Source organism: Scyliorhinus canicula, chromosome 15 (assembly GCF_902713615.1).
Source record: "Scyliorhinus canicula chromosome 15, sScyCan1.1, whole genome shotgun sequence".
NCBI classification, from domain to species: Eukaryota; Metazoa; Chordata; class Chondrichthyes; order Carcharhiniformes; family Scyliorhinidae; genus Scyliorhinus; species Scyliorhinus canicula.
In genome coordinates, this window is record NC_052160.1 from 85,239,055 (window position 1) to 85,264,980 (window position 25,926).

General features: G+C 47.5%; 1 protein-coding gene across 1 annotated transcript in view; it reads left to right on the top strand.

Annotated features, from left to right (window-relative positions):
• The window catches only part of klhl12 (kelch-like family member 12), a 90,376-nt gene that overhangs the window by 13,954 nt on the left and 50,496 nt on the right, over positions 1-25,926 (top strand). Inside the window, exons 2-4 of the mRNA XM_038821105.1 lie at positions 10,302-10,455; positions 13,286-13,503; positions 15,497-15,646. Coding sequence (XP_038677033.1) covers positions 10,302-10,455; positions 13,286-13,503; positions 15,497-15,646 — 522 coding nt within the window. The remainder of the gene's footprint in view (positions 1-10,301; positions 10,456-13,285; positions 13,504-15,496; positions 15,647-25,926) is intronic.

Sequence of the window (25,926 nt, forward strand, 5' to 3'; positions counted from 1 at the left end):
CAAATTTCCTTCAAGTCCTCCTTCTCTCACTAGACCCTTGCTTCCTTAATCTTCCTGGAAAGTTATTTGTGTCTTCTTCTGTGAAGACACAACTAAAGTAGCTGTTTAATTGCTCCGCCATTTCCTTGATCTCCATTAACAATTCTCCAACTTCCAAATGTAAAGGACCTACATTTGCCTTCACTAATTGTTTTCTTTTTATATACTTTTAGAAGATTTTATACTCTGCTTTTATGTTACTTGCAATTTACTCTCATACTGTTTTTCCGCACTAATCAATCTCTTGGCCTCCTCTGTTGATTTCTGAACTGCTCCCAATCCTCAGGCTTGTTACTTTTTCTAACAACCTTTATATGATTCCTCTTTGGATTTAATATTATTCTTAATTTATTTTGTTAGCCATGGTTGGGCTGCTTTTCCTTTAATGTTTTTGCACCAGAAAGGAATATATAACTGTTGCACCCCCTCGCACCTTTGTAGTTTCCTTTATTTAGATTTAGGACCCTAGTTTCAGATTGGACTACTTCACTTTCTATCCTAATGAAAATTTCTATCATGTTATGGTTACTCTTCCCGAAAGGATCCAACACAACAAGATTATTAATTAACCCTTTCTCATTGTACAATACGAAATCTAGGATAACCTTTTCCTTAGCTGAGTCCTCGACATACTGGTCTAAAAAATATCTTGTACGCACTCCAGGAATTCAACACTACAGTATTACCACTACTGTTTGGAGGCCTATAGACAACTCCCTCGAATGTTTCCTCCCCTTGTTACTTCTTCGATCCACCCAGATTGATTCTGCATCTTGGTTTTCTGAGCCAATATTATTTTTCGCTTTTGCACTGATTTCATCCATTACTGGCAATGCCACCTCCTTTTCCTTTTTGCCTGTCCTTCCGAAGTATTGAATATCCTTGAACATTCAGTTCCCAGCTGTGGTCACCTTGCAGCCATGTCTCCGTAATCTCAATCATATTGTACCCCTTTACATTTATTTGCTCTGTTAATTTGTCTACCTTATTGCAAATGCTCCATGCATTCAGATATATTACAACACCAGGTTATATTGCCCTTAGACTGGTCTTTTTTTAACATTTTTACACATCCATTTTGTACTGTGGCCCTATTTGCTGCTAGCCCTTGTTTCCTCTGCCTATCACTTGTTTGCTTTTTACTTTTCTATCTTTCATTTCCCTCTCTTGCGTTTTCATCTTCCTGCCATTCTAGTTTAAACCCTCCCCCAATGTGCTAGTGAATAGCCCTGTGAGGATATTGGTTCTGGTGCAGCTGGGATGCAACCAGTCCAGCTTGTACAGGTCCCATCTTACCCACAATTGATCCCAATATTTGAGGAATCTATATCCCTCCCTCCTACACCATCTCTCCAGCCGTGCATTCATCTGATCTATTCTATTATTTCTCTCGCTAGAACGTGGCACTGGGAGTAACCCTGAGATTACTGCTTTGAAGTCCTGCTTTTTAATTTAGTTACACGCTCCCTATATTCTGCTTGCAGGATCTCATCCTTTTTACCTGTGTTAAATATGGAGCACAATCTCTGGCTGTTCTATCCCACAGCCGCTCAGTGCCATCCTTGACCCTGGCATCAGGGAGGCAATATACCACCTTGATCTCACGGTTGCAACCACAGAAATGTTTATCTGCTCCCCTTACAATAGAATGCCCTATCATTATTCCTCCCTCATTCTTTTATGACACATTTGCCCTGGAGGTTGAAATGCAATGTCTCACACATGCTATCTCACACACACAAAGATTAAATACAGATGAAAGAATAAATAATATGATTACTACCTGGAATTATTTCACTCTCTCTTGTAGCAGACCTGCAGCTTTTTAGAATAGCAGGCCTGTAGTTTCTTAGATTAATTGACTTTTTAGCTGGAGTGGAGCTCTTATAAAAGCCAAGGATTCTCAGTAAAGCTTCATGTAGTTGACCTGTCAGATGAACTCTCAAGTGAAATTGAAATTGGAACAGGCTAGGGGAGTGTCCGTCTCCCATTTGCAAGGTATAGATGTATATAACTGTGGCTGCATAGTTGTCTTGCAGCTGTTTTGAAGGCTTAGATGGTGTTTCTGATTGGTATCTGATTCAAAACAGCTCCCACTTATATTTGAAATGCAGGTAACAAACATGGCTGTTTGGTTATGTGACCTGTTAAAAGTCCAAAGTCCATTTCTATGTAAGGTGGTGTGTTTGATTGGCAAATATCCTGTGCTGTGGCTTTTCACACTGTTATAACCCCCACAAGACCTGGGCGAATGATCCGAGTAATCTCCCCGTGAGCCTTGTGTGGTATGAGTTCCCCTACTGAGGGCTGGAGGCCCATCAGTGGTACAGGTAACTCTTAAGGGGACTTCCGGTGGTAGCCATGGAGTGAGTGGTCACAGACAGGGTGGCTATTGCTGAAGGCATTGGTTTGGTCCCCGAACTTCGGGGAATTTCTGTGCAAAAGTTGTGCGGAGAGCGGAGGGGAATTAGTTCTCCCTGGATGGGCATGTATACGGGTTACCAAACTCAACAGATGACAGTGAGAGCCCTGGCTAAGGAGTTGGAGGAGACTCGTGGTGCAGTATCAATTGCAGTAATAGTGGGGGCGGTGGGTCGTTGTCAACTGGAAAGCTGCCAGTGGAGCAGTTGATAAGCTTCATTCAGGACCAATTTCGGCAGCAGTATAAAGAAATGCAGAGTGACTGATCAAAGGCAATTGGGGGGGGGGGGGGGGGCAGTGGCACCACTTTGTGGGACTTTTGGAACAAGCGGAGAAGAGCCTGGAGGTACAGGGGAGTGACGATCCACGAAGTTGAGAAGGTGATGTCTGACCAGAGTGTTCGGATTGTGACGCTAGATGTGGAGATGGTGACCCTGAGGGATGTATGTAAGATGCTGCGAGCAAAGGTGGAGGTCCAGGAAAACAGGTGCAGGCAACAAAATCTGAGGATTGTGGGCCTACCAGAGGGAGTGGAGGGCAAAGTGTAACTGGCAATGTCATGAGGATGCTGGCGAGTTGGTGGAGGAGAAGGTGCTGTACAAGGCCCTGGAGGTGGATTGGGCCCATAGGTCCCTCAGGCAGAGGCCAAGAGTGAGAGAGCTGCCGTGTGCAGTGATTGTGCATGTGCACAGTTTCCAAGACAAGAAAAAGATTCTGAAGTGAACCAGGGTGCAGAGGGATTGCAACTGCGAAGGAAACCGGATCTGGATTTATCAGGACATTGGTGTGGAGCTGGCCAAGAGACGGGTGGGGTTCAACAAGGCCAAGGCAATGCCAGATTTGGTTTGGGATGCTGTACCCAGCCAGACTTTGGGTCACCTCGAGGACCGAGAATATTACTTTGGAACCTGATGGAGGTTAATGACTTTATTAATGAACATTCTGTCTCTATTGAATTTTATTATCTGTTTCTGATTGCCGATTGGGAAAGGTTATGGGAGTGGTTGCACACCCTTTTTTTTTGTATTTTGTATTTTTGTGTTGAAAAATTGCTGCTTTATTTGGAGGGAGAGTGTTGGCTGTATAGTATTTAATTGTATTGCACTCTGTTGGTTATGCTCTGTGCAGTGCATGAGGTGTTGTGGGTTCGGGTGGCTCGAGACTGTTCTGTATGTGTCCATTTTAGGGTGATGTAATGGTTATGGAGGGTGAGTTTGGTCATGGGAGCGGCGTATTGGGTTGGCCCAATTCAGAGTGGGGGGGGTGGAGCCTAAGGGCGGACTCCAGGGGGGAGAGGAGGTGGAAGCCTCCCTTGAGAATCGTGACATGGAATGTCTGCGGGCTTAATAGGTTGGTTAAGCGGTCCTGGGTGTTTGCGCACATAAAAGGTTTGAGAGCAGAGGTGATTTTCCTGCAGGAGACACACCTCCGGGTGAGAGATCAGGTGAGGTGAGGAAGGGGCGGTTGGACAAATGTTCCATTTGATGTTTGACTCGAAGTTGAGAGGGGTCGCTATACAAGAAATGGAGTTTATGCAGGACCCGAGGGGGTGAGGGGCGGATGGGGGAATTTGTGATAGTTAATGGGTTGCTCATGGGGTCTCCGGTGGTGTTGGTGAATGTGTATGCGTCTAATTCGGGGCAGCAGGGTAGCATGGTGGTTAGCATAAATGCTTCACAGCTCCAGGGTCCCAGGTTCGATTCCCGGCTGGGTCACTGTCTGTGTGGAGTCTGCACGTCCTCCCCCTGTGTGCGTGGGTTTCCTCCCACAGTCCAAAGATGTGCGGGTTAGGTGGATTGGCCATGCTAAATTGCCCGTAGTGTCCTAATAAAAGTAAGGTTAAGGGGGGGGGGGTTGTTGGGTTACGGGTATAGGGTGGATACGTGGGTTTGAGTAGGGTGATCATGGCTCGGCACAACATCGAGGGCCGAAGGGCCTGTTCTGTGCTGTACTGTTCTATGTTCTATGTTCTAATTGGGACGATGCCGGATTCATGAAGAAGCTATTAGGGGCGATCCTGGATTAGGACTCTCAGCAGCTGATTATGGGGGGTGTGAATTTTAATTATGTATCGGAGCCAAGGGTGGATAGGTTGAGCCCTAAGTCAGCGTGGAGGTCGAGAATGGCACGAGAACTGGGAGGGTTTATGGGGAGGTTAGGGATAGTGCATCCGTGGAGGTTTGGGCACCCGGGAGAGAGGGAGAACTCCTTGCACGTTTATTGGGTGTATTCCCAGATTCATTTTTTTGTGGTGAGTTGGGCGGTGCTGATGGGGGCGGAAGGTGCAGAATATGCGGTACTAGTGATTTTGGACCATGCCCCGCACTGTCCAGATGTGAGACTTTGTTCGGGTCAGGCGCAGATGCTGGGGTGGTGGTTGGATTCGGGGCTTTTGGCCAACAAGGAGTTCTGTGGGAGGTGACAGTGGCAATTAATTATTATGTTCAGCTTAATCAGAATGGGGAGGTATTGGAGGCAATGTTTTGGGAGACATTGAAAGCACTGGGTGGGGGGAGCACCGGCGATTTTTGGACGAGACAGTTGAGGTGAATAGGAGGTAATCTGTGGCAGTTGTTGATGGAAGGAAAGTTGCAGGGGCAGTTTGATCGGTTGTCGACGAGAAGAGCGGTGGTCAGCTGCGGAGGGTGCAGTGAGTACGGTGAGAAGGTGAGCCGCATATTGACCTACCAGCTGCGGCGACAGCAGCAACGAGGGACGTCGGGGCCAGATCGCTTCCAGGTGGAATTTTATAAACAGTTCACAACGGAGTTGGCCCCCACCTTTTGTGCATGTTTAATGAAGCAGTGGAAAAGGGGGGGGGGGTTACCGTTTTGTTGATGCCGAAAAAGGAGAACGATCCATTGGAATGCGGGTCCTATAGGCCCATCTTGCTGCTGAATACGATGCGAAAGTCCTGGCAAAGGTATTGGCGAGAAGGTTGGAGGGGAATGTGTCAGAGGTGACTTCGGAGGATCAAATGGTGTTCGTGAAGGGGAGGCAGCTCTCTGGTAATATTAGGTTGTTAAACGTGATTATCACCTCGTCGGGGGTGCGAGTGCCGGAGGTGATTGTGTGAAGGGACGCAGCGATGGCCTTTGACCTGATGGAGTGGAGGTATTTGTTTGAAATCCTGAGGGAGTTTGGTTGCTGTGAGTTTGGTTGCTGTATGTGCCCTCATGGCAAGTGTACGAACGAATTGGACAAACCTGGGAATTTGGGGCTGAACAGGTACAAGGCAGGGAAGTCCACTGTCCCCATCATTGTTCGAGTTGCCGGTTGAGCTCTTCCCGATGGCACTTCAGGCCTCGGCCGAGTGACGGGTGATTGAGAGGGGGACCAAGGAGCACCGGGTGTTGTTGTATGCCGATGACCTGTTGCTGTTCATGACTGACCTGTTAGAAAGCATGGGCAGAATCATCGGCTTACAAGAGGGCGGCACGGTAGCATGGTGGTTAGCATAAATGCTTCACAGCTCCAGGGTCCCAGGTTCAGTTCCCGGCTGGGTCACTGTCTGTGCGGAGTCTGCACGTCCTCCCCGTGTGTGCGTGGGTTTCCTCCGGATGCTCCGGTTTCCTCCCACAGTCCAAAGATGTGCGGGTTAGGTGGATTGGCCATGCTAAATTGCCCGTAGTGTCCTAAAATGTGAGGTTGGGGGGGGGGGGGGGGGGGGGTGTTGGGTTGCGGGTATGGGGTGGATACGTGGGTTTGAGTGGGGTGATCATTGCTCGGCACGGCATCGAGGGCCGAAGGGCCTGTTCTGTGCTGTACTGTTCTATGTTCTATGTTCTAAGAGAGGTTCCTGGTGAATGCAGTGGGGTGGAGGGGTGAACCTGGGGGCGCTGCCATTTAAGGTGGAAAGGGAGCGGTTCTGGTACTGGGGATTCAGGTAGCGCATGAGTGGGCCAAGATGCATAGGTGGAACTTGACAGGGTTGGTGGAGGAGGTTAAGGGAGACCTTAAAAGGTGGGATGCACAGCACCCGACATTGGCAGGAAAGGTGCAGGTGGTGAAGATGAACATACTGCCAAGATTCCTGTTTCTGTTTCAGTCCCTCCTGATTTTTCTCCCCAGGGCCTTTTTTCTGAGGGTTGATGCGTTAATCTGGGAATTATTGCGGGCAGTGAAGGTGCCGAGAGTGAAGGGGGCTTTGTTGCAAAGGCAGACGTGAGAAGAGGGCTGGTGCTCCCTAATTTGTTGCATTACTATTGGGCAGAGAATGTGGAGAAGGAGATATGGTGTTGGGAGGGATTGGATTTTATTTGTTGTATTTGTTTATTGTCACATGAACAGAGGTACAGTGAAAATTATTTTTCTGCGAGAAAGTCAAACAGATCATTTAGTACATGAAAATAAAATAAAAAGAAAATACATAATAGGGCAACACAAGGTACACAACATAGACACCGGCATCGGGTGAAGCATACACGAGAGTAGTATTAATCAGGTCAGTCGATAAGAGAGTCGTTTAGGAGTCTGGTAACAGCGGGGAAGAAGCTGTTTTTGAATCTGTTCATGTGTATTCTCAGTCTTTTGTATCTGCTGCCCAATGGAAGAAGTTGGAAGAGTGAGTAAGCCGGGTGGGAGGGGTCTTTGATTATGCTGCCCGCTTTCCCCAGGCAGCGAGAGGTGTATTGGGTCAGGTTAGAGGAGGAGTCTTACAAGGGTATGAGCCTGGTGACGGCCCCACTGCCATTCGCTCCGAAGAAGTGGACGAGGAGTTAGGTGGTGGAGTCATCTATAAAAATTTGTTACCAGCTGAGGAGGCACTTTAAACTGGGTCACATGTCGATGATGACTCCAATGTGTGGGAATCACAGGTTTACGCGGGGTGGGGGGGAAGGATGGGATGGATAGGAGATGGAGGGAGGATGGATTAGAGCAGGTCAGGGATATGTTTGCAGGGGGGGAAGTGTGCTGGGCTAGAGGAGCTGCAGGAGAGATTTGAGCTACAAAGAGGGAGTGAGTTTAGATTTTGGCAGGTGCAGGACTTTGCGCGCAACGAGCTGCCTATGTTCCCTCAGGCGCCGGAGTGTACACGTTTGGAGAAAATGTTACTCCCAGATTTTGGGGGGGGGGGGGGGAAGATTGTAGGATTGGGGATATATATGGGTGGTTGGCAGAGCAGGGCACGGCCTTATATTTTTAAAAGTATCCAATCTTTTTTTCCAATTAGGGGGCAATTTAGCGTGGCCAATCCACCTACCCTGCACATCTTTGGGTTGTGAGGGTGAGACCCACACAGACACGGGAGAATGTAGGCAGGGCACAGCCTTAGTGAAAAGGATCAAGCAGAAGTGGGAGGAAGAGTTGGAGAGGGAGAACTTGGTGGAAAGTAATGTGCCGAGTGAACTCAACCACGTCCTGTGCAAGGATGAGTCTTTTACAATTTAAGTTGGTGCACAGGGTCCACATGACTCGGGCCCGGATGAGTATTTTCTTTCCGGAGGTAGCGGATGGTGCAAGAGGTGTGGGAGGGGGCTGATGAGCCACGCCTATATGTTCTTGGGGCGTGAGCAGTTGGAGATGTTTTGAGAGGTTGTGTTCGGTAACTCATTGAGGATTGTCGGAGTTGTGATGAAACTATGGTGGCGATCTTTGGGGTGCCGGAGGTACTGAAGGGGAAGGGGGTCGATGTCATAGCCTTCACCTCTCTGATTGTCCAGCGACGAATACTTTGGAATTGGAGGTCGGCTACGCCGCTGAGGGTTGGGAGACATGGACTCAGGTTGAAGAAAATCAAATTTGCCCTGAGTGAGGAGAGCTTTGAGCTATGGTGGAGGCCGTTCGTGAGGAGAGCTGTTTGTCGGGGAGGAGGTGGGGGGGGGAGTAATTGAGGAAAAATGTACAAACTGTATACTTTGTTGAATGTTAAGGTTGTGTTATTATGTTGAGTATGTTTGGAATAAAATATATATATTTTTTAAAGTTCTCGACATTAAAAGCTGGCTCAGTAGAAGGGGAGCTGTAGAGTAGTCCCAGCTGGGGCTGTTACTTTATATACTTTACTTTGGTAATAAACCATTCGTTTTAACTCCTTTCCAGACTCCTCTGTGACTACTAAAACATCCTGAAAGTTTCAGACAGCCAGAGTCTGAAAGGTCGATGAGATCCATTTCATATTTCTCACGGAGTCATTGAGTTTCAATGTCTCAGTTGTCCATGCCCTTTTCAATTGATGGTCCATTCTTAAAAAAAAAGGCAATTTGTGAGTTTCACAGGTAGCTGTGATTGTTTGGATTTGAATGAGGTATTTGTTTGAAATTCAAGACAGTCTGGAGCTGAATACCACCAAGTCATATGATATGCTGCAGCCGTCTTAAAAAGCTTTTGGTTTCCATTTTAAAAATATAGCTTTGAAGTTTGTAATATCTTCATGCTTGTACTGGGAATGACAGGAGGTACCACTGGGTCTAGATATGGGGTGGGGGGTGGCTGCAGGATGGGGATCTGGGTGGGGGCGGTATCGCTGCAGGATGGGGGTCTGGGTGGGAGGGGTGTCGTTGCAGGATGGGGGTCTGGGTGGGAGGGGTGTTGCTGCAGCATCGGGGTCTGGGTGGGGGGTGCAGCTGCAGGGTGGGGGTCTGGGTGGGGGAGTGCAGCTGCAGGATGGGGGTCTGGGTGGGGGTCTAGCTGGGAGATTGGGGGTCTGGATGTGAGGGGTGTCGCTGCAGGATGGGGGTCTCGGGGGGTGCAGCTGCTGGGTGGGGATCTAGCTGGGACTTGGGGGTCTGGGTGGGGGGGGTCTAGCTGGGAGCTGGGGGTCTGTGTCAGAGTGTGTTGCTGGGGGATGGGGTCTGTGTGGGGGAGTGTTGCTGGGGGATGGGGTCTGTGTGGGGGAGTGTTGCTGGGGGATGGGGTCTGTGGGGGAGTTGCTGGCGGATGGAGGTCTGTGTGGGGGGAGTGTTGCTGCAGAATGGGGTCTGGGTGGGGGGGTCTAGCTGGGAGATGGGGGTCTGTGTGGGAGTGTGTTGCTGGGTGGGGGGATGTTGCTGCAGGGTGGGGGTCTGGGTGGGGGTCTAGCTGGGAGGTGGGAGTGTTGCTGAGGATGGGGGCTGGGTGGGGGGGTGTCGCTGGGAGATGGGGGTCTGTGTGGGATTGTGTTGCTGGGGATGGGGGCTGGGTGGGGGGTGTCGCTGGTAGATGAGGGTCTGTGTTGCTGGGGATGGGGGCTGGGTGGGGGGGTGTCGCTGGGAGATGGGGTCTGTGTGGGAGTGTGTTGCTGTGGGATGTGGGTCTGTGTGGGAGTGTGTTGCTGGGGATGGGGGGGTCTAGCTGGGAGATGGGGGTCTGTGTGGGAGTGTGTTGCTGGATGGGAGGATGTTGCTGCAGGGTGGGGGTCTGGGTGGGGGTCTAGCTGGGAGGTGGGAGTGTTGCTGAGGATGGGGGCTGGGTGGGGGGGTGTCGCTGGGAGATGGGGGTCTGTGTGGGATTGTGTTGCTGGGGGTGGGGGCTGGGTGGGGGGGTGTCGCTGGGAGATGGGGGTCTGTGTGGGAGTGTGTTGCTGGGGATGGGGGCTGGGTGGGGGGGTGTCGCTGGGAGATGGGGTCTGTGTGGGAGTGTGTTGCTGTGGGATGTGGGTCTGTGTGGGAGTGTGTTGCTGGGGATGGGGGGGTGTCGTTGGGAGATGGGGGTCTGTGTGGTAGTGTGTTGCTGTGGGATTTGGGTCTGTGCGGGAATGTGTTGCTGGGAGATGGGGGTCTGGGTGGGGGTGTGTTGCTGGGGGATGGGGGCTGGGTGGTGGTGACTTGAAGAAGTTTGGATACAGTCTGATGCCTGTGAGAGTAGAAACGGTTTGAATTTGTTCCTGGATAATGATTGAGCCACTATTTTTATGCTTGCAGCTTTCGGAGAAAGGGAAACCTGACATTGATATCCAGGGTCTGACTTCTTCCACCATGGAGATCCTATTGGATTTTGTATATACAGAAACGGTCCATGTCACTGTGGAAAATGTTCAGGAATTGCTTCCTGCAGCCTGCCTCCTCCAGCTGAAAGGTGCGCGCTCGCCTCAGTTTTACTGCTGTAGGAACAACCCAGGCCGAGTGTTGTGAAAAGCACCTCCTTTAAAACTGTATTGCTGTGCTGTACAAGTTCAATAATTAGTTCATTCAGACCTGTTAAGTTCTGGAGATGGCAGTCATTTACATTGCTGCTCCTGCGCTTCCGCTTGTGGAGTGCAAAATATAGTTTTTCTCTTAAGTACAGAAAGAACATGCATTTACATTGTGCCCAGGACGTCCCAAAGTGCAGCCAATTAAATACTTTTGAAGTCTAGCTACTGTAGTCACAAGGTTAGGAGACATGATGATCAATTTGCCTGCAGCAAGGTTCTATAAATAGCAATGAGTAAGTAATCACCAGTTTTTTTAATAGATATTTTTATTCTCCTTTTTCACATTTTCTCCCAAATTTACACCCACCAACAATGAACAATAAGCAGTAACGAATACAATGTCAATCCCCATATCAACGACAACAATCCCATCCTCCCACCAAACCCCCAAACAGCAGCCTGCATGTTAACATAAACAAATAACAAAAAGGAATCCGGAATCACCCATAGTCCATAGTCACCAGAAACACATACAGTCCCAAACCTCCCAACCACCCCCCCCCCTAATGTTCGATGTTATCCAATCCCTGAAAGTGCATAATGAATAACGTCCATGAATTGTAGAAGCCCTTCATCCTTCCCTTCAGTTCAAACTTAACCTTCTCAAGAGTTAAGAATTTCCACAGGTCACCCCCTCCATGCCAGGGCAAAGGGTGGAGAAGTTGCTCTCCAAACAGGATCCACCTTCGGGCAATCAACAAGGCGAAGGCTACAACATCTGCCTCCGCACCCGTTTTCAACCCCGGCTGGTCCGGAATATGGCGTCCCGAGGGCCCGGGCCCAGTTTCATGTGCACCACTTTAGAGATTACCCTAAAAACCTCCTTCCAGTAATCCTCCAGCTTTGGACAGCACCAAAACATATGAATGTGATTTGCGCTGCCCCCCCTCCCCTGCAATGTTTGCACACATCATCTACCCCCTCAAAGAGCCAGCTCATCCTCGCCCATGTGAGGTGTGCTGTATATACCACCTTCAGCTGTATCAGCCCCAGCCTCGCTCACGAGGTGGAGGCGTTCACTCTCCGGAGCACTTCACACCAGAACCCCTCCTCCATATACTCTCCCACCCCTTCCTCCCACTTTGCCTAGATCCCTTTCAGCGGTGCCTTCTCCTCTTCCAAAAAAAAGCCCTGTAAACCGCCGACACTACCCCATTCTCCAGTCCCTCTGTCGTCAGCATCTCTTCCAGCAATGTGGACACCGGCTCCACCGGGAAGCTGTGTATCTCCTTCCTGGCAAAATCTCAAACCTGCAGGTATCTAAACATTTCCCCCTGCTCTAACCCATATTTCGTTCCCAGCTCCTTCAATCCTGCAAACCAACCCCCCAAGAAACAAAATCTTTTTGTGCCTTAATCCCCTTCTCCTCCCATCTCCGAAAATTTCCGTCCCACTCCCTGGCTAAAATCTGTGGTTCCCCCGAATCGACATTTCCCTTGACCCTGCCCCCAATGCAAAGTGTTGGCGAAACTGCCTCCAAATTCTCAATGAAGCTATTATTACCGGACTCCCTGAGTATTTTCCCGGAGCTATCGGGAGCGGCGCTGTTGCTAGCACCTTCAATCCCGACCCCCTACACAAACTCTCTATTCTGACCCACTGGGAATCAACTCCTCTGATCCAGCTCCATACCTACTCCACATTCGCCGCCCAGTAGTAATACATCAGGTTCAGAAGACCCAAACCCCCTGCCTGTCTTCCCCTCTGTCGCAGCACCTTTCTAACTCTGGCCATCTTCCCTCCCCATATGAATGAGGTAACCATTCCTTCAATCTCTCTAAAAAATGCCTTTGGCAGGAAAATCGGGAGGCATTGGAAAATAAACAGAAATCACGGCAACATGTTCATTTTAACCGCCTGTACCCGACCACCAGTGACAGAGGGAGACCATCCCACCTTGCCAGATCAGCCTTCACCCTGCCCTCCAAACTAGAAATGTTGTACCTACAGAGCCCTACCCCCCAATCCTGAGCAACCTGCACCCCAGGTATCTAAAGTGAGTCCCTGCCCTACCGAATGGCAGTCCCCCACCCCTGCCCCCACCCCCAGCCGAGACACCACAAAATACTCACTGTTGTCTAGATTTAATTTGTAGTAATCGCCAGTCTTAATGATGTTAGTTGAGGGATACATTTTGACCAGGACACTAAGAGAATTCCAAGTGACATGGGTTCTTGGATATCCACCTAAAAAGATGGACAAAAGGGCAGCACGGTGGCGCAGTGGTTAGCACTGCTGCCTCAAGGTGCCGAGGTCCCAGGTTCATTCCCGGCTCTGGGTCATTGTCCGTTTGGAGTTTGCACATTCTCCCTGTGTTTACGTGGGTTTCGCCCCCACAACCCAAAGATGTGCAGAGTAGGTGGATTGGCCATGCTAAATAAATTGTCTTTTAATTGGAAAAAATTAATTGGGTACTCTAAATTATTATTTTTTTAAATAAAAAAGATGGACAAGACTTCAGTTCACTTTTGTTCTGATAAATAGCATTACCGACTGCACAGTACTCCCTCAGTACTGTATTGGGCTATGGCCTCATGTCTCTGGAAAGGTGTTTGTACCCACAACCTCCTGATTCTTGAGTCGAGAGTGCTCCTACTGAACCATGGCTAAAACCTTGGTCTTTGTTTCTCTCTGGACGCTATCATTTACCTGCTGCTGATGACATACTTGCAGCATTAAATAAATGACCATTTCAATGTATTTTTTCACTAGGTGTGAAGCAGGCTTGCTGTGAATTCTTGGAAAGTCAGTTAGACCCATCCAACTGTTTGGGAATCCAGGAATTTGCGGAGACCCACAGCTGTGTGGACCTGATGCAAGCGGCTGAAATTTTCAGTCAGAAGAATTTTCCAGAAGTTGTCCAACACGAGGAATTCATGCTGCTGAACAAAGGGGATGTGGAGAAGCTTATTCGGTGTGATGAGATTCAGGTGAGGCTTCGGCCATGGAGGATATACAAAGGCTGTTTGTTACCTCAAACAACTTGTGTTGGATAAGGAGAGGAAAATGAAGCTTAAAATTGAAGGCCTTACCTATTTTAGGAGATTCTGTCTCTTGTAAAATGCTTGGGGAATAATGAGTACTGATGTGATACAATAATTATGCACAAGGAGTTGAAAATAACTTCACGGGATTCATTTGGCTGTTCATGGGATGCTTATTTCTTATCATTGAGAAACCTAGGTCAAGGGTCATACCTGATAATGCACTATGCCAGTGAGGGCGGAGAGAATAAAAGAGAAGGCATTAATGTGAAACTAGTGCCAAGCTTGATGTTAGAGCTTAAAGAGAGTGGGATGTGATGAGTAGAATTTTGTTTAATGAACCACGCAACTCCTTTGGAATAGGATCCTAGAACTTCACTAGTGAGTGGTTCTATCTCCAGGAACCTTTGCATGTAACTGTATCACCTCTGCTTCCACCCAGTCCTGAGACTGGTGAACTCAGAATAAACTCCGAGTGTGGGACTTGGTCAATAGAATTTACTGAGGCCAATAACAGAGAGAACCGAGTAAATCTGACTTGGATAAACTGGGTTGCTCTACCTGTTTCATTTCAATGACTCTCACTTGATAGAAACGTGTAAAAAACAAAGTGTTCAAAGATAATTAGAATTCCTTGTAGCTGGGCAGCACGGTGATGTAATGGTTAGCACTATTGCCTCACGACGCCAAGGATGTCCATGTGGAGTTTGCACATTCTCCCCATATCTGCGTGGGTCTTACCCCCACAACCCAAAAAGCTGTGCAGGGTAGGAGAATTGACCATGCTATTTGCCCCTTAATTGGAAAAAAGAATTGGATACTCTCAATTTATTTTTTAAAAATTCCTTGTAGCTGGAATTTCAAAATGCCAACCATCCATTTAGATTTCTTTGATGGTGAGTGAGTTAACCTTAACCTAAAGCAGCACAGTCCTTTCTGGTTAATTGGGCATGTCACTGCAATCGAGATGTGTTACAGATACCAATTTTGTTTAGTAGCCACATATTAATTTGGGGCAGCACGGTAGCATTGTGGATAGCGCAATTGTTTCACAGCTCCAGGGTCCCAGGTTCGATTCCGGCTTAGGTCACTGTCTGTGCGGAGTCTGCACATCCTCCCCATGTGTGCGTGGGTTTCCTCCGGGTGCTCCGGTTTCCTCCCACAGTCCAAAGATGTGCAGGTTAGGTGGATTGGCCATGATAAATTGCCCTTAGTGTCCAAAATTGCCCTTAGTGTTGGGTGGGGTTACTGGGTTATGGGGTTTGGGTGGAGGTGTTGACCTTGGGTAGGGTGCTCTTTCCAAGAGCCGGTGCAGACTCGATGGGCCGAATGGCCGCCTTCTGCACTGTAAATTCTATGATAATCTATTAATCTAAATGGAAATATTTTTCCACAGGGAACTGGCTGCCACCTTGAAATCCTTTCAACAGTTTGTGAGGGCAGTGATTACTGACTAGGTTCATGGCATGAAATACAAATCTATAATGTATCAAATATGCATTGTAGTTCAGCATCACCTTACGCTATGCCTGCATCTGCAAGCCACCTCAAAAGTTGCAGGTCTCCATTCCCTACATCTGCAGCATTGCAAAATAAATTAACCTTGTTTGACTTTTTGTGGGCATAACCGTAGGAGATGCACCAATAAAATTGGGTGAATGCTCCAAATTATTATTGGGTACTGTATTGACAGAAACAGATTTCAATTTAATACACAATTGAATGCATTAATGCAGCTATCAGGATGTTTGAATAATGTCGTCTTGGTCACTGAAAGAAAAGTAACTTCACCCTATACTTCACCAGCAGTTGTCACATTGCTGGTATGGGAACCGAGCTTGTTATCTGAGTTGGGAGTTCATATGTGTAAAGTGATGAGCCCTGTACCCTATAGTACAGTGGGTTGCTGTCTGTTTTCTGATGACCTGATGTTTTCTAGGTGGATTCAGAGGAACCAGTGTTTGAAGCAGTATTAAACTGGGTAAAACACTCGAAGAAGGAACGAGAAGAATTCCTACCAGATCTACTGCAATACGTCCGGATGCCATTGCTCACTCCAAAATACATTACAGATGTAATTGATGCTGAGGTGTGTACACTTTCTAAAGAGAAGCCACCATGTGTAACTTAAATGTCCTGTGAGGCAACTATCCTTTATTTTGGTTAAAAACATAATTCTAGTAATTCAAAACTATCTGTGCTCCATATTTATTCCTTTGTTCCTGAATCCATTCTCCATTAGTATATTGATGTGGTGATGTGCATGCTGCTCAATTAATTAATTCATTCCCTATTGCCCATTTCTCCATTTATTTCATTGGTACCTGCTGCTATTTAGATAATGGTTGCCCACTTGCTGTCTTATTTTGCTAATGTCTGCTGCTCGATAAATGTATTAATTCACTGCTGCCTACATTCCTGTGCTGCAGTGCTCATTGGTGGTGTCTTTGTTGTGATGCACTTGGTTTGTGTTGTATTCTGTGGGTTTTCTTTTCCTCTTGTGATTGGAAGGTATACTAAAAAATTTGTTCTAACCTAACTTCATTTTATTACTTCTTCCACTGACGGCGGGTGGGGTAATATTTCTGCCCGTTTTTTAAGTCTTTTTATAATAAATATATTTATTGAATTATCAAATATAAACAGTAACAACAATGTTAACAAAGAAGTAAACATATTATATAGCTACAGAATCAAAGAAGTGAATAACAAATACAATAGTTCAAGCAACTCTGATCTTTAAACTAACCTCTTAAACTCAATCCCCTTGACTCTCGACCATGTCCAGTTCTTTAAAGAATGGAATGAATGGCCGCCATCTCTGGTAGAACCTCCCCACTGAGCCTCTAATGATGTGCTTAATCTTTTCTAGATGTAGGAATGGCATCAGGTCTTCCATCCATGCGAATGCTTTGGGTGGCGTGGGAGACCTCCAATTAAGCAATATCAGCCTCCTGACTACTAAAGAGGCAAAGGTGAGAACGTACATCCGCACTCCTGAATGGAATGCCAGGGAGTGTTTAGAGTCCAAATATTGCTAGTGGGCAAGGTTCTAGGGCTACCTGCAAAATCTTAGATATTGTATCAAAAAACAAAATCCATTTCCAACAAAAACTTGCGACTACCATGCTTCTGGTTAGCCATTTGAAATGAGCAGCAGTTACACCAGTTCTCTACATCGCAAAAGAATCCACTCATGTTTGCCTTTGTTCAATTTGTTCTGTGTAGTACTTTGAATTGAATCAAACTCAGCCTGGCACAAGATAAATGGAATTTACCCTGGGGAGGGCTTTCCCTCCAAGCCTCCTCAGTAAGTACGGGGTCCAGCTCCCCAACCCATTTCTCATATACTCTATCCAAAGGGGCAGGACCCAAAGAAAGGATAAGGTTGCACAGGTTTGAGAGACGCTATGTTCTGCTGTGCCAAGGACAGGCCATCCTCCAACAAGGAAGAAGGTGGGGGTCAGGGGGAAGGAAGAAAAAACTTAGTGAGAAATCTTGACTTTGAAAGAAACAAAAAAGATTGGGGCTGGTCAGACTACATCTGTCAGTGAGTCTCTCAAGGCTGGCAAAACCTTCTTCTAGAAATAAGTCCCCACAAGGCCTCCTGTTCTCCAAGACCTGAACGATGGGTCCAAGCTCGAAGGTACGAAGAAGTGGTTGTTGTGAATCAGAGAAAACGAGGACAATGAGATAAGGGTGAAGTGCAGCCGGAACTGTTCCCGTATCCTAAGGGAGAAGATCACCACAGGACTCGAAAGAGCCACAGGGGAGACGGGCCACAATGCAATAATTTAGGTGTGCAGGGAGGAGGATGTGCTGCAAAACCGTGTCTCCATTTTATTCTAATTCGATCCAGGGTCACGAAGCAATTGTAGGATTTTCTGTATGTTGGCAGATTGTAAGATTCCCCTTATCTCTCGTCATAGATAAGATCTCGTTAGGAGGAAGCAGTGTTTCAAGCTGGGCTCTGGGCATGTGAACTGATGAGCCGGCACGCATGTGCAGCGCGCCTGCATACTGAAAGCCGGTCGCAACCCTCATTTTTAAAACTAACTGCAGCCTGCATTTTTTAAAGCCGTCCACTGAGGCCGTTGCACGTTAATTCCCGTGATCGGCAATGGCGCTCTGCAACCCTCCCGACATCCGCCTGCGACCCATCCGCTGGTCGCGACCCCGACTTTGAAAATGACTGCTTTAAACTGCTTATTGTTTTATATTCCATTTGGGGCACAGTCAGCACCCCGCAATGTAGTCCCTGGGGGTCCCCTCTCTTCTGCCACCCCCTTACAGACCCCCCCCCCTTTTCCAGGATCCCCTCTGTCACCATCCCAAGCCTCCCAGAGGCCCCTCCTTACCTGCCCCCCCCCCCCCCCCCCCCCCCCCCCCCCCAACACACACACACACGCACACACACACTTCATACACCCCTTTCATGGGCATGGCCCCCCTTGGGGGGCCCGGGTACGACCCGGACAGCCTTGCACTGGCACCCTGGCAATGCTCCTATCAGTTTGGCAGTGCCATTTGGCACCTTGACAGTGCCAGCCTGGTAGTGCCAAGGGGGAGGGCCAGGGGGCCACCCTGCATTATCTTTGGCATCCAGTGGCCTCCAATAGCCTGGGAGACCCTTGGGGTGCCATTCCACCTGGTCCATGTTTGTGTGGGCCAGTATTGAACGCTGCCCAGCTGCAGCTTCCCTGGGAAGGCCGGTAGATCCCGTGAAGCCGGCAGATACCAGGTAAGCAGGCCTTAAGTAGTTTTAAGACCTACTTACACGAGTGTGGCTTGGTCTCATCTATTGTGGGCGAGTTCCTGATCCTGACGCCTCGCAGGACTTTGGGTAGATTTTGAGAGGTGTTGTGACTTTCGGGAAGCCCAGGGAGGCTTCACCTGGGATCTACCAACCACGTTGTGCTCCCATTGGGTGCGACATGGCCTTTAGATCGCACCCAATGGCTCTCTTTTATCTCACCAACTCCAGAGTTTACCTGGGTAATTTAATACTCTGGCAGTTTGCTGATTTGTACAATAACAGTTTGAACACACTTGTCATCCCATTGCTTTTCATATCGGAGAGTCTGTCTGGAGCTTTCAAAGAGCTGAAGACTTTTCTAAAAATCTTCAAAGACCCCTTGTACACATTTTTTCTCTTTGAAAGTCCAGCTGAACTCATTTAAGAAGAAATCTGACTGATAAATACCCTCAGTTAGTGGGGCCTCAAGAACTTAAATACCTGTTTTGATGTTAAACTTGCTTTTGAATAAATTACAAAGCAAGACTGCATCTGAATTGAAAGGTTTCCAGCCTTTCAATGTTTCTCCCCCCCCCCCCCCCCCCCCCCCAGATTGGAATAATTATTGTACTAACAGATAACATGGATGAACTGAACAATTAGTTTTAGCAAATGAGACTGGTTTTTAAACACATGTCTGCATTGTATAGAGAAAATAAGACAATATCCAGCTAAATGTTAGAGAAAATTCCTTCATTTTTTTTATGCAGCTGTTGTACAGATTTGGAAAGGATTGTATTTAAATAAAGAGATTGTGAGGAGAGGCTCGATTTTAAATCATTGAAATTGAAGGTTAGGAAGAGCTTGGATCACAAGATCATAAGAAAAAGGAGTGGGCCATTCAGCCCATCGGCCTGCTCCATTATTCAATAAAATCATGACTGACCTGATTATGGCTTTAACTTCACTTTTCTAACTTCCCCACGTAACCCTTCTTTGCCTTGTAGGACGTTAGGCTGTCATGAAGTGGCAGTAGAACACTGGATTTATCACAACTTGGGAGTTTTGAGCTCATATAGAAAGTATTAATAGAGCATTTTTGATCAATGAAAGCCACCTTAAACACGCAAAATATAAATAGGGAGAAACAAGAGTAGGCAATATGCCCCATCAAGCCGGCTTCACCATTCAATAAGAATATCATTGACCTTCTCCCAACTCCACTTGCTTGCCCAATTCTCATATCCCTTTCCTAAGTGCGTAAAAATGCATCAATCTCAATCATAAATATACATGTGGACTGAGCATTCATAGCCCTCTTGGACAGACAGGTCCAAAGATTCACAACCCTGTGAGTGAAGAAATAACTCGAAATGATTAACCCCATGTCATGCATCGAATTCCTCCAGTGCAAAAGGAGGCCATTTGGCCTATTGAGTCTGCACCAATCCTCTGAAAGAACACCCTACCTAGCCCCACTCCCCCACCCTATCATGGTAACCCCACCTAGCTTGCACATCTTTGGACACTAAGGGACAGTTTAACGTGGCCAATCCACCTAACCTGCACATCTTTGGACTGTGGAAGGAAACCAGAGCACCCAAAGAAAACCCATGCAGTCACAGGGAGAACATGCAAATGCCACACAGACAGTCATCCAAGGCCGGAATTGAACCAGGGTCCCTGGCACTGCGAGTCAGCAGTGTTAACCACTGTGCTACCGTGCCGTTATGATAATGATTTCCCCCCCCTCCACCCCCCAATAACGTGAAGGAAATATAGTTTAGAAGAAATACAAATAATAGGTAGAATTAATATGTAATTAGGACATTATATCTCAGAATTGATTAAATGGTTACCTTTGCTAAACAGGCAAAAATACCTTACCCAGAAGCCTTTGTGTGCACACACAGGGCCATTTCTGAATCTCGCATATCAGATGGAACATGTGAAATGGGGGAATTCACTGGAATCTCTTTTAAAAAGAAATTAATATAAATGTTCTTGTATGGACTGTTATAAAAGGTCGCAGGCGGGATTTACCGAGCAACCCACCGCATGTGTTTCAGTGGCGGAGGTGGCCCGCCAGCAGGATTTTCTGGTCCTGTCGTTGTTAACGGAATTTCCAGTTGAGTGTACCTCTCAAGGCACGGGTGCGCCGTCGGTGTGACCGAAATATCCCGCCACGTGAACAGCTGGTAAATCCTGCCCCACAAAGGTCACAGGTACCAAAGCACAGGAGTATCCCAAGACAACAGGACTTTCAATTTCTGCCTATTTCACATTCTGAATTACTTATTTGTTAAGAAATGAAGGGCTGGATTCTCCACATCGCAATGCCAGAAGCACGAATTGCGATCAGGCAGAGAATCGCGCAAAATTGAAAAAACTAAATTTCCACCCGACACTGATTCTGACGTCAAGCTCCGGTCCCTTGCTGGTGGTGAAATGAAAGTTTGCGCCCTATGCCAGCGGATCCATGCAACACCATAATTTGCACGGATTTCAGTATCATTAGCGGGTTGGACACTTCATGTTCCAGCCATCCACAATGCTCCACCCCTCTTAGGTAAAAGTCGCCCGGGCATGAATTGGTGCAAGTATTTACCTGCAGGACCTGGGTGCCACGGCTGTTGAGGCGGAGCTCAAAGATAAGCAAACTCTTTAAAAACTCACCAAAATTGTCAGGTTTTTTGGGAGACAGCAGCCTGGGCGGTGGGAGTAGTGGGGATGACTTGGTGCAGGTCCATGGACTCTGGGTTTCCCCCTCAGAATCGGGTGGACTGGCTCAGACCACCATTGCTGCAGTATGTGTTTAAACTCATCCCTTTGGTGCTACTTCAGGCCTGTGCTGTTCACTCTGCTGACTGTTCATTATGTCCTGTAAATGTTCACAGAGCCTCTGGTGATCTTCCCCAACCAGGCTTCCCACTGGAAACCCTCATATCCAGCTGACGAATCAATGGGATGGGTGTGGTCAGTGGCATACCAGATGCTGGCACACCTCAGTGCACTCATCAAAAGCGCTGCCCCACTGCAGGGGAATAGCAGAGCTCAGCCCAAACAAAGGACACATGCACCGTGGCATTTGGCACCCTCCCTGGCACGTTGCCCCTCTCATAAGAGGCATCACCAGTGACACTATCTGCTAGCCCACACCTCAGGACCACGAGCTGCCTCCAAGCCTTGCCTGCCCAGTGTACTCCTGGCCCCATCTATCCTGGCCCCGGTCAGGTTGTCACAACTTGTATGTCACTCCCAGGTCCCACATCACACTGCAGCTAAGTTCCCAGCAGATGCACACATTCCTCGCTCACCCCCATCTGTAGGCGCAGCCCATACACAAGGCTCTAAGCATGGAGGTGATTGGTCATACTTGATGACCATCTCCACTGCACAACCGGTGCTACCCTGCTGTTGGGGTAATACACAGCCCACCCAGTGAGGATATACACAATAGACCCCACTGGGAAAATGGGACAGGGCTCACAGTGTCTATTGCTGACATGGGTTGCGGCAGCTACCGGTACCCCCAAGTTGTCAGGGATATGTGGTGAGGATAAAGGTTTCTCAAATTACAAGCCTAGTGCAACTCAATTGAGCACATTGCCACGCAATGCGGTTGACAACACATCGAGGAGGTTGTGCGAGGGATGGGGTGGGGCGAGGGGGGGGGAGAGGAGGGATATGTTGAGACTGTCACAACAGTACAACTCAACGTCACCTTGTAGCTTGTTGGATTTGGATGGTCAAGGGAATACTCGTCTTGCGAACAAGTCTTCTCTTCCTCTCCCCTCCTGCAGAGAATGAATTTCGGCATGCAGCCAGCTATGCTTGCTATCTACCTGGCCGCAACTGCCGTTATGGACACACGACAGCTGGAGGATCCTGCACAAGAGGAGCCTGTCCCAGAAGAGCAGGGGCCAGCCGGTGAGGCTTGAGTGCCAGCCGTTCAACAGGGCCGAGGAGGAGGTATGAAGGTGGCACTGCATCAGGCCATGTGTATGATGTTGGCACCTGTCCTCCAAGGACTTGCCAGACCACATGTGCCACCGAAGACTTTGGCTAACTACTAAGGTTGTGCGCTACCTGTGCCAAGTGGTGGGGTACCTTGCACCGTGGGGGTTTGGAGGAGGACACCCACTCCTGGTGGCCGTCAAGGCAGCCTGAGCGTCTATGCCTCTGGGTCTTTCGAGGTGTCGAGCAGGGACCTGTGTGATTTTGCAGACGTCCGTACATGGGTGCATCTGTGATGTGACGGATATGGCAGCGGGATGCGCCACCATCGCTGGCATGCCCCAGATCCAAGGGGTGATTGATGGCTTGCATGACACCCTACTAGCACCGGTTCATCAGGGGCTGCCCTTCATCGATAAGAAGGGGTTCCCCTCCCTGAATGTGCAGTCGGTGTGCGACCACCAGCTGCACATCATGCACACCTGCGCCTGATACCCTGGCGCACTCTGAGGTTCCCGGCACCTTCGAGGTGAGGGGTTGGCTCTTGGGTGACAAGGCTACCCTCTGAGATCATGGCTAATTACGCCTGTCCAGAGGCCTCAGACTGTTATAATGATGCCGGTGCAGCAACTAGGAGCATCATTGAGCTGGGTGCATCGGCATCCTCAAGATGCAGTTCCAATGCCTGGACTGCTCTGGTGGAGCTCTCCAATATAGTCACAGGAGTCTCGCACATTGCGCTGGTGTGCATAATCCTGCACAACATTGAGCAGCAGAGGGGTAACATGCTGGAGGAGGGATAAGAACACCAGGCATGGTATCCGGGCTGGCAGGCCATGCTGCCCAACGTATGCTCCAGGACCGCAACATGAGGGACAACCTCATCCACCACCTGATTTGCTAACTAAGAGGCCTGGCCACCAGCAGCTCTTCCACCCTGCCATTCCCTCCACACTTTCAAATGAAACCCCCCTCCCCCATAACCGCTTATCCGTTCCCTCCTGTCTTTACTCCATCTTCCCTGATTCTCATCTGTCACTCCAAGTCCCAGTCCCTCGTCCTTCACTCCACCTCCGTCCCTCATCCCTTCACCCCTTTCCGCTACCACAGCACCCCATCCAAGGGTCCCACCAGCATCACCACAGGGTGTTGGCCCTGGATTGGCATTATAAGTGGGTCTTGTCCACAGGACACAGGATGTGAGGACTTGCTGTGAGATGTGCTCTAATGCTCCTCATTGTCGGACCAAAGTCTGACTCCTGCCTTTAGCATCACATTCCACTGTCTGCCTAGGTGACCCCTGCATGTGTGCTGGCCAATTCATCTCATAGGCCCATATATCATTGGGGGGTGGGGTTTGGGAGATGGTAAATGGTTCGGGAGATGGTGAACGGTTAGGGCTCACTCACTGGGTAAGCTGGCAGACAAGGCGAGCTCACTTCTGGCCCCAAAGCCCAGTGCCTAGCCATGGCTCATTTAAATATGTGATCCAGATCGCAATGCACCGTAAGGTTCCGTTGAATCTCTCAAGACGTTTCGAGCATCGCAAATCTCAATGCAGGCCCCTCGCAAGATTCAATGGCCTCGTCCCGACACCAAGTTAGGTGCGACGAGGCCGCTGAATCCAGAGCCTCCCAAACTGAGAATTCCGATTGAAATGTTAAAAGAATATCATAATAAACCAGGTCAACTTTGTCTGCAAAAGAGCACTCATGTGCTATTATTTTAAAAAGGATTCACTGCATTCTGATTCTGGCTGGCACAGGACACCTCCAAAATTATTATCAATTAGTTTAAAATCAGTAATCAACTTAAAGTGGAATATTGCACATCACTCTTGACAAGATTTACCCTTTGCTGAATGGATAAAAGGAGGCATTGACCTATTGATGACCTAATCATGCACAAAGAAACATTAAGCTGACCATTCTGTAAAGTTTAAACCCTTTTTATAAATTAATATAAGGAAGAAGATAAATTCACTATAGACATTAGCACTAGAAGATATTACCAACTTTTATTGACTGGATAAACGTGCACAATGTTCAGATAATAAGGCAATCCTCAACAATCAAGTAATTTTACAATAATAAGGTATGATATAACCTTATAGAAAGGAAGGACCTGACAGAGAGACAACATCAACATTTGCTAAAGACAACCTAATAAATTAGAAGCTGTATAAAGATAAGAGTTTTTGCCATAGAAACTCCGTGGTATTGAAAATAAATCTTAGGTCAACTCTTCTCAAGCTGCTGATGCACGAGATTTTTAGTGAGCTCCATCTGTCGGCCCACAGTGCCCAGCTCGATAGGCAGCTTTAATTATTTAGTGGATATTCTAAGACATCCTAGTCTGTAGCATAGTAGAGACTTTTTAATACTGGATTCAATTTTAGAGTCAAAATTATATTTTTCATCTTTCTGCAATCTTTAACATTGTGATGTAATTATCCACTTAAAGTGTATTGCATGTTACAGTTCTTTAATAAATGTGTAAGTAAATTAGTAAAGTATAACATCCCACATATAGTCCTGTACACAACTTTAAGGAGTTCCTCTCCAAAGTGGGGCGACACGATTTTTTGAAGCAAGACCCCTGGACCCTTTATAATATCTGGATAATTAGAACCTAGCTGATAATTATTCAAAAAGGCTGCCTGGAAGAAGGTAATATCTCTTGATGATTATCTTCCTTGAAGGGAGAGGCAGTTTGCTTCCTCAGGCCCACAACAAGTGTCTGCAGGAAGTGGCTATTTTAAAATGGATAATTTCACTCTTCCTCGTTTTATGCTCTGTGCCATCTAACTGCCCAATCACTATTTTAAACTCAAGAGAAGATGATTATTAAGAGAGTACTCCTGACCTGGGATAGCCCCCAAAAAGCGGGTTAGGATTATAATCCACTTCACTAGTTCATGACACGGTTTTACAGTGTATTCACCAAATGGGAATTCTCCAGGGTCAACTTCATGGCAGGTTAGGTTAAACAGGTTAAAGTGAATTTAGAGACTGAAACCAAGGGTTTCTGCCCTTAAGAACCCATCAGGGGGAAAAGTTTTTAATCGGACAGGTACCAGATACTGCCTCATTCTGAAATAGTTGAGGCCAACGGAATCTTGGGCACCGACAAATTGTATACGGTCTGAGTATGTGAGTGTGGACATGTAGCATCGGGTTGCTGGTGAATGTTGAAGATGCATCACATTCGATCAGGAGTCTTATTTTGGCCAGCCTGGTACATATGTGTGGAAATCCTTCAACGTGTGTATGTCGAAACCAACCAGATTAAAAAATCTATGTCTTGAGAATTCACATTTGCTGTAGACGTTGTAAAATAGAATGAAATCACTTTCATTAATAAAATAGTTCTCACATTCTCTGGAGATCTTATGGGGAGTGAGGGGTAATAAGAAGGAGCACAAATGTTAATTGGACAGTAACGTGGGATTAAATCTAAAAGTCATAAGGTTTGTACAGAATTAAAGAATAGTTAAATCTATCTTAATTTCGCAGGTTTATAGTTTTGGAGCCCCTTTAAAAGACACTTGAATGATATTCCTGAGGAAGGAAGAATTGAGATTCATATTGAGACAAAAATAGTGTTCTCTAAAGTTGAAAATGAAAGACTAGAAAGGGAACTTTGTGAGTGAGTAGGTGTTGTCCATGATATGGATT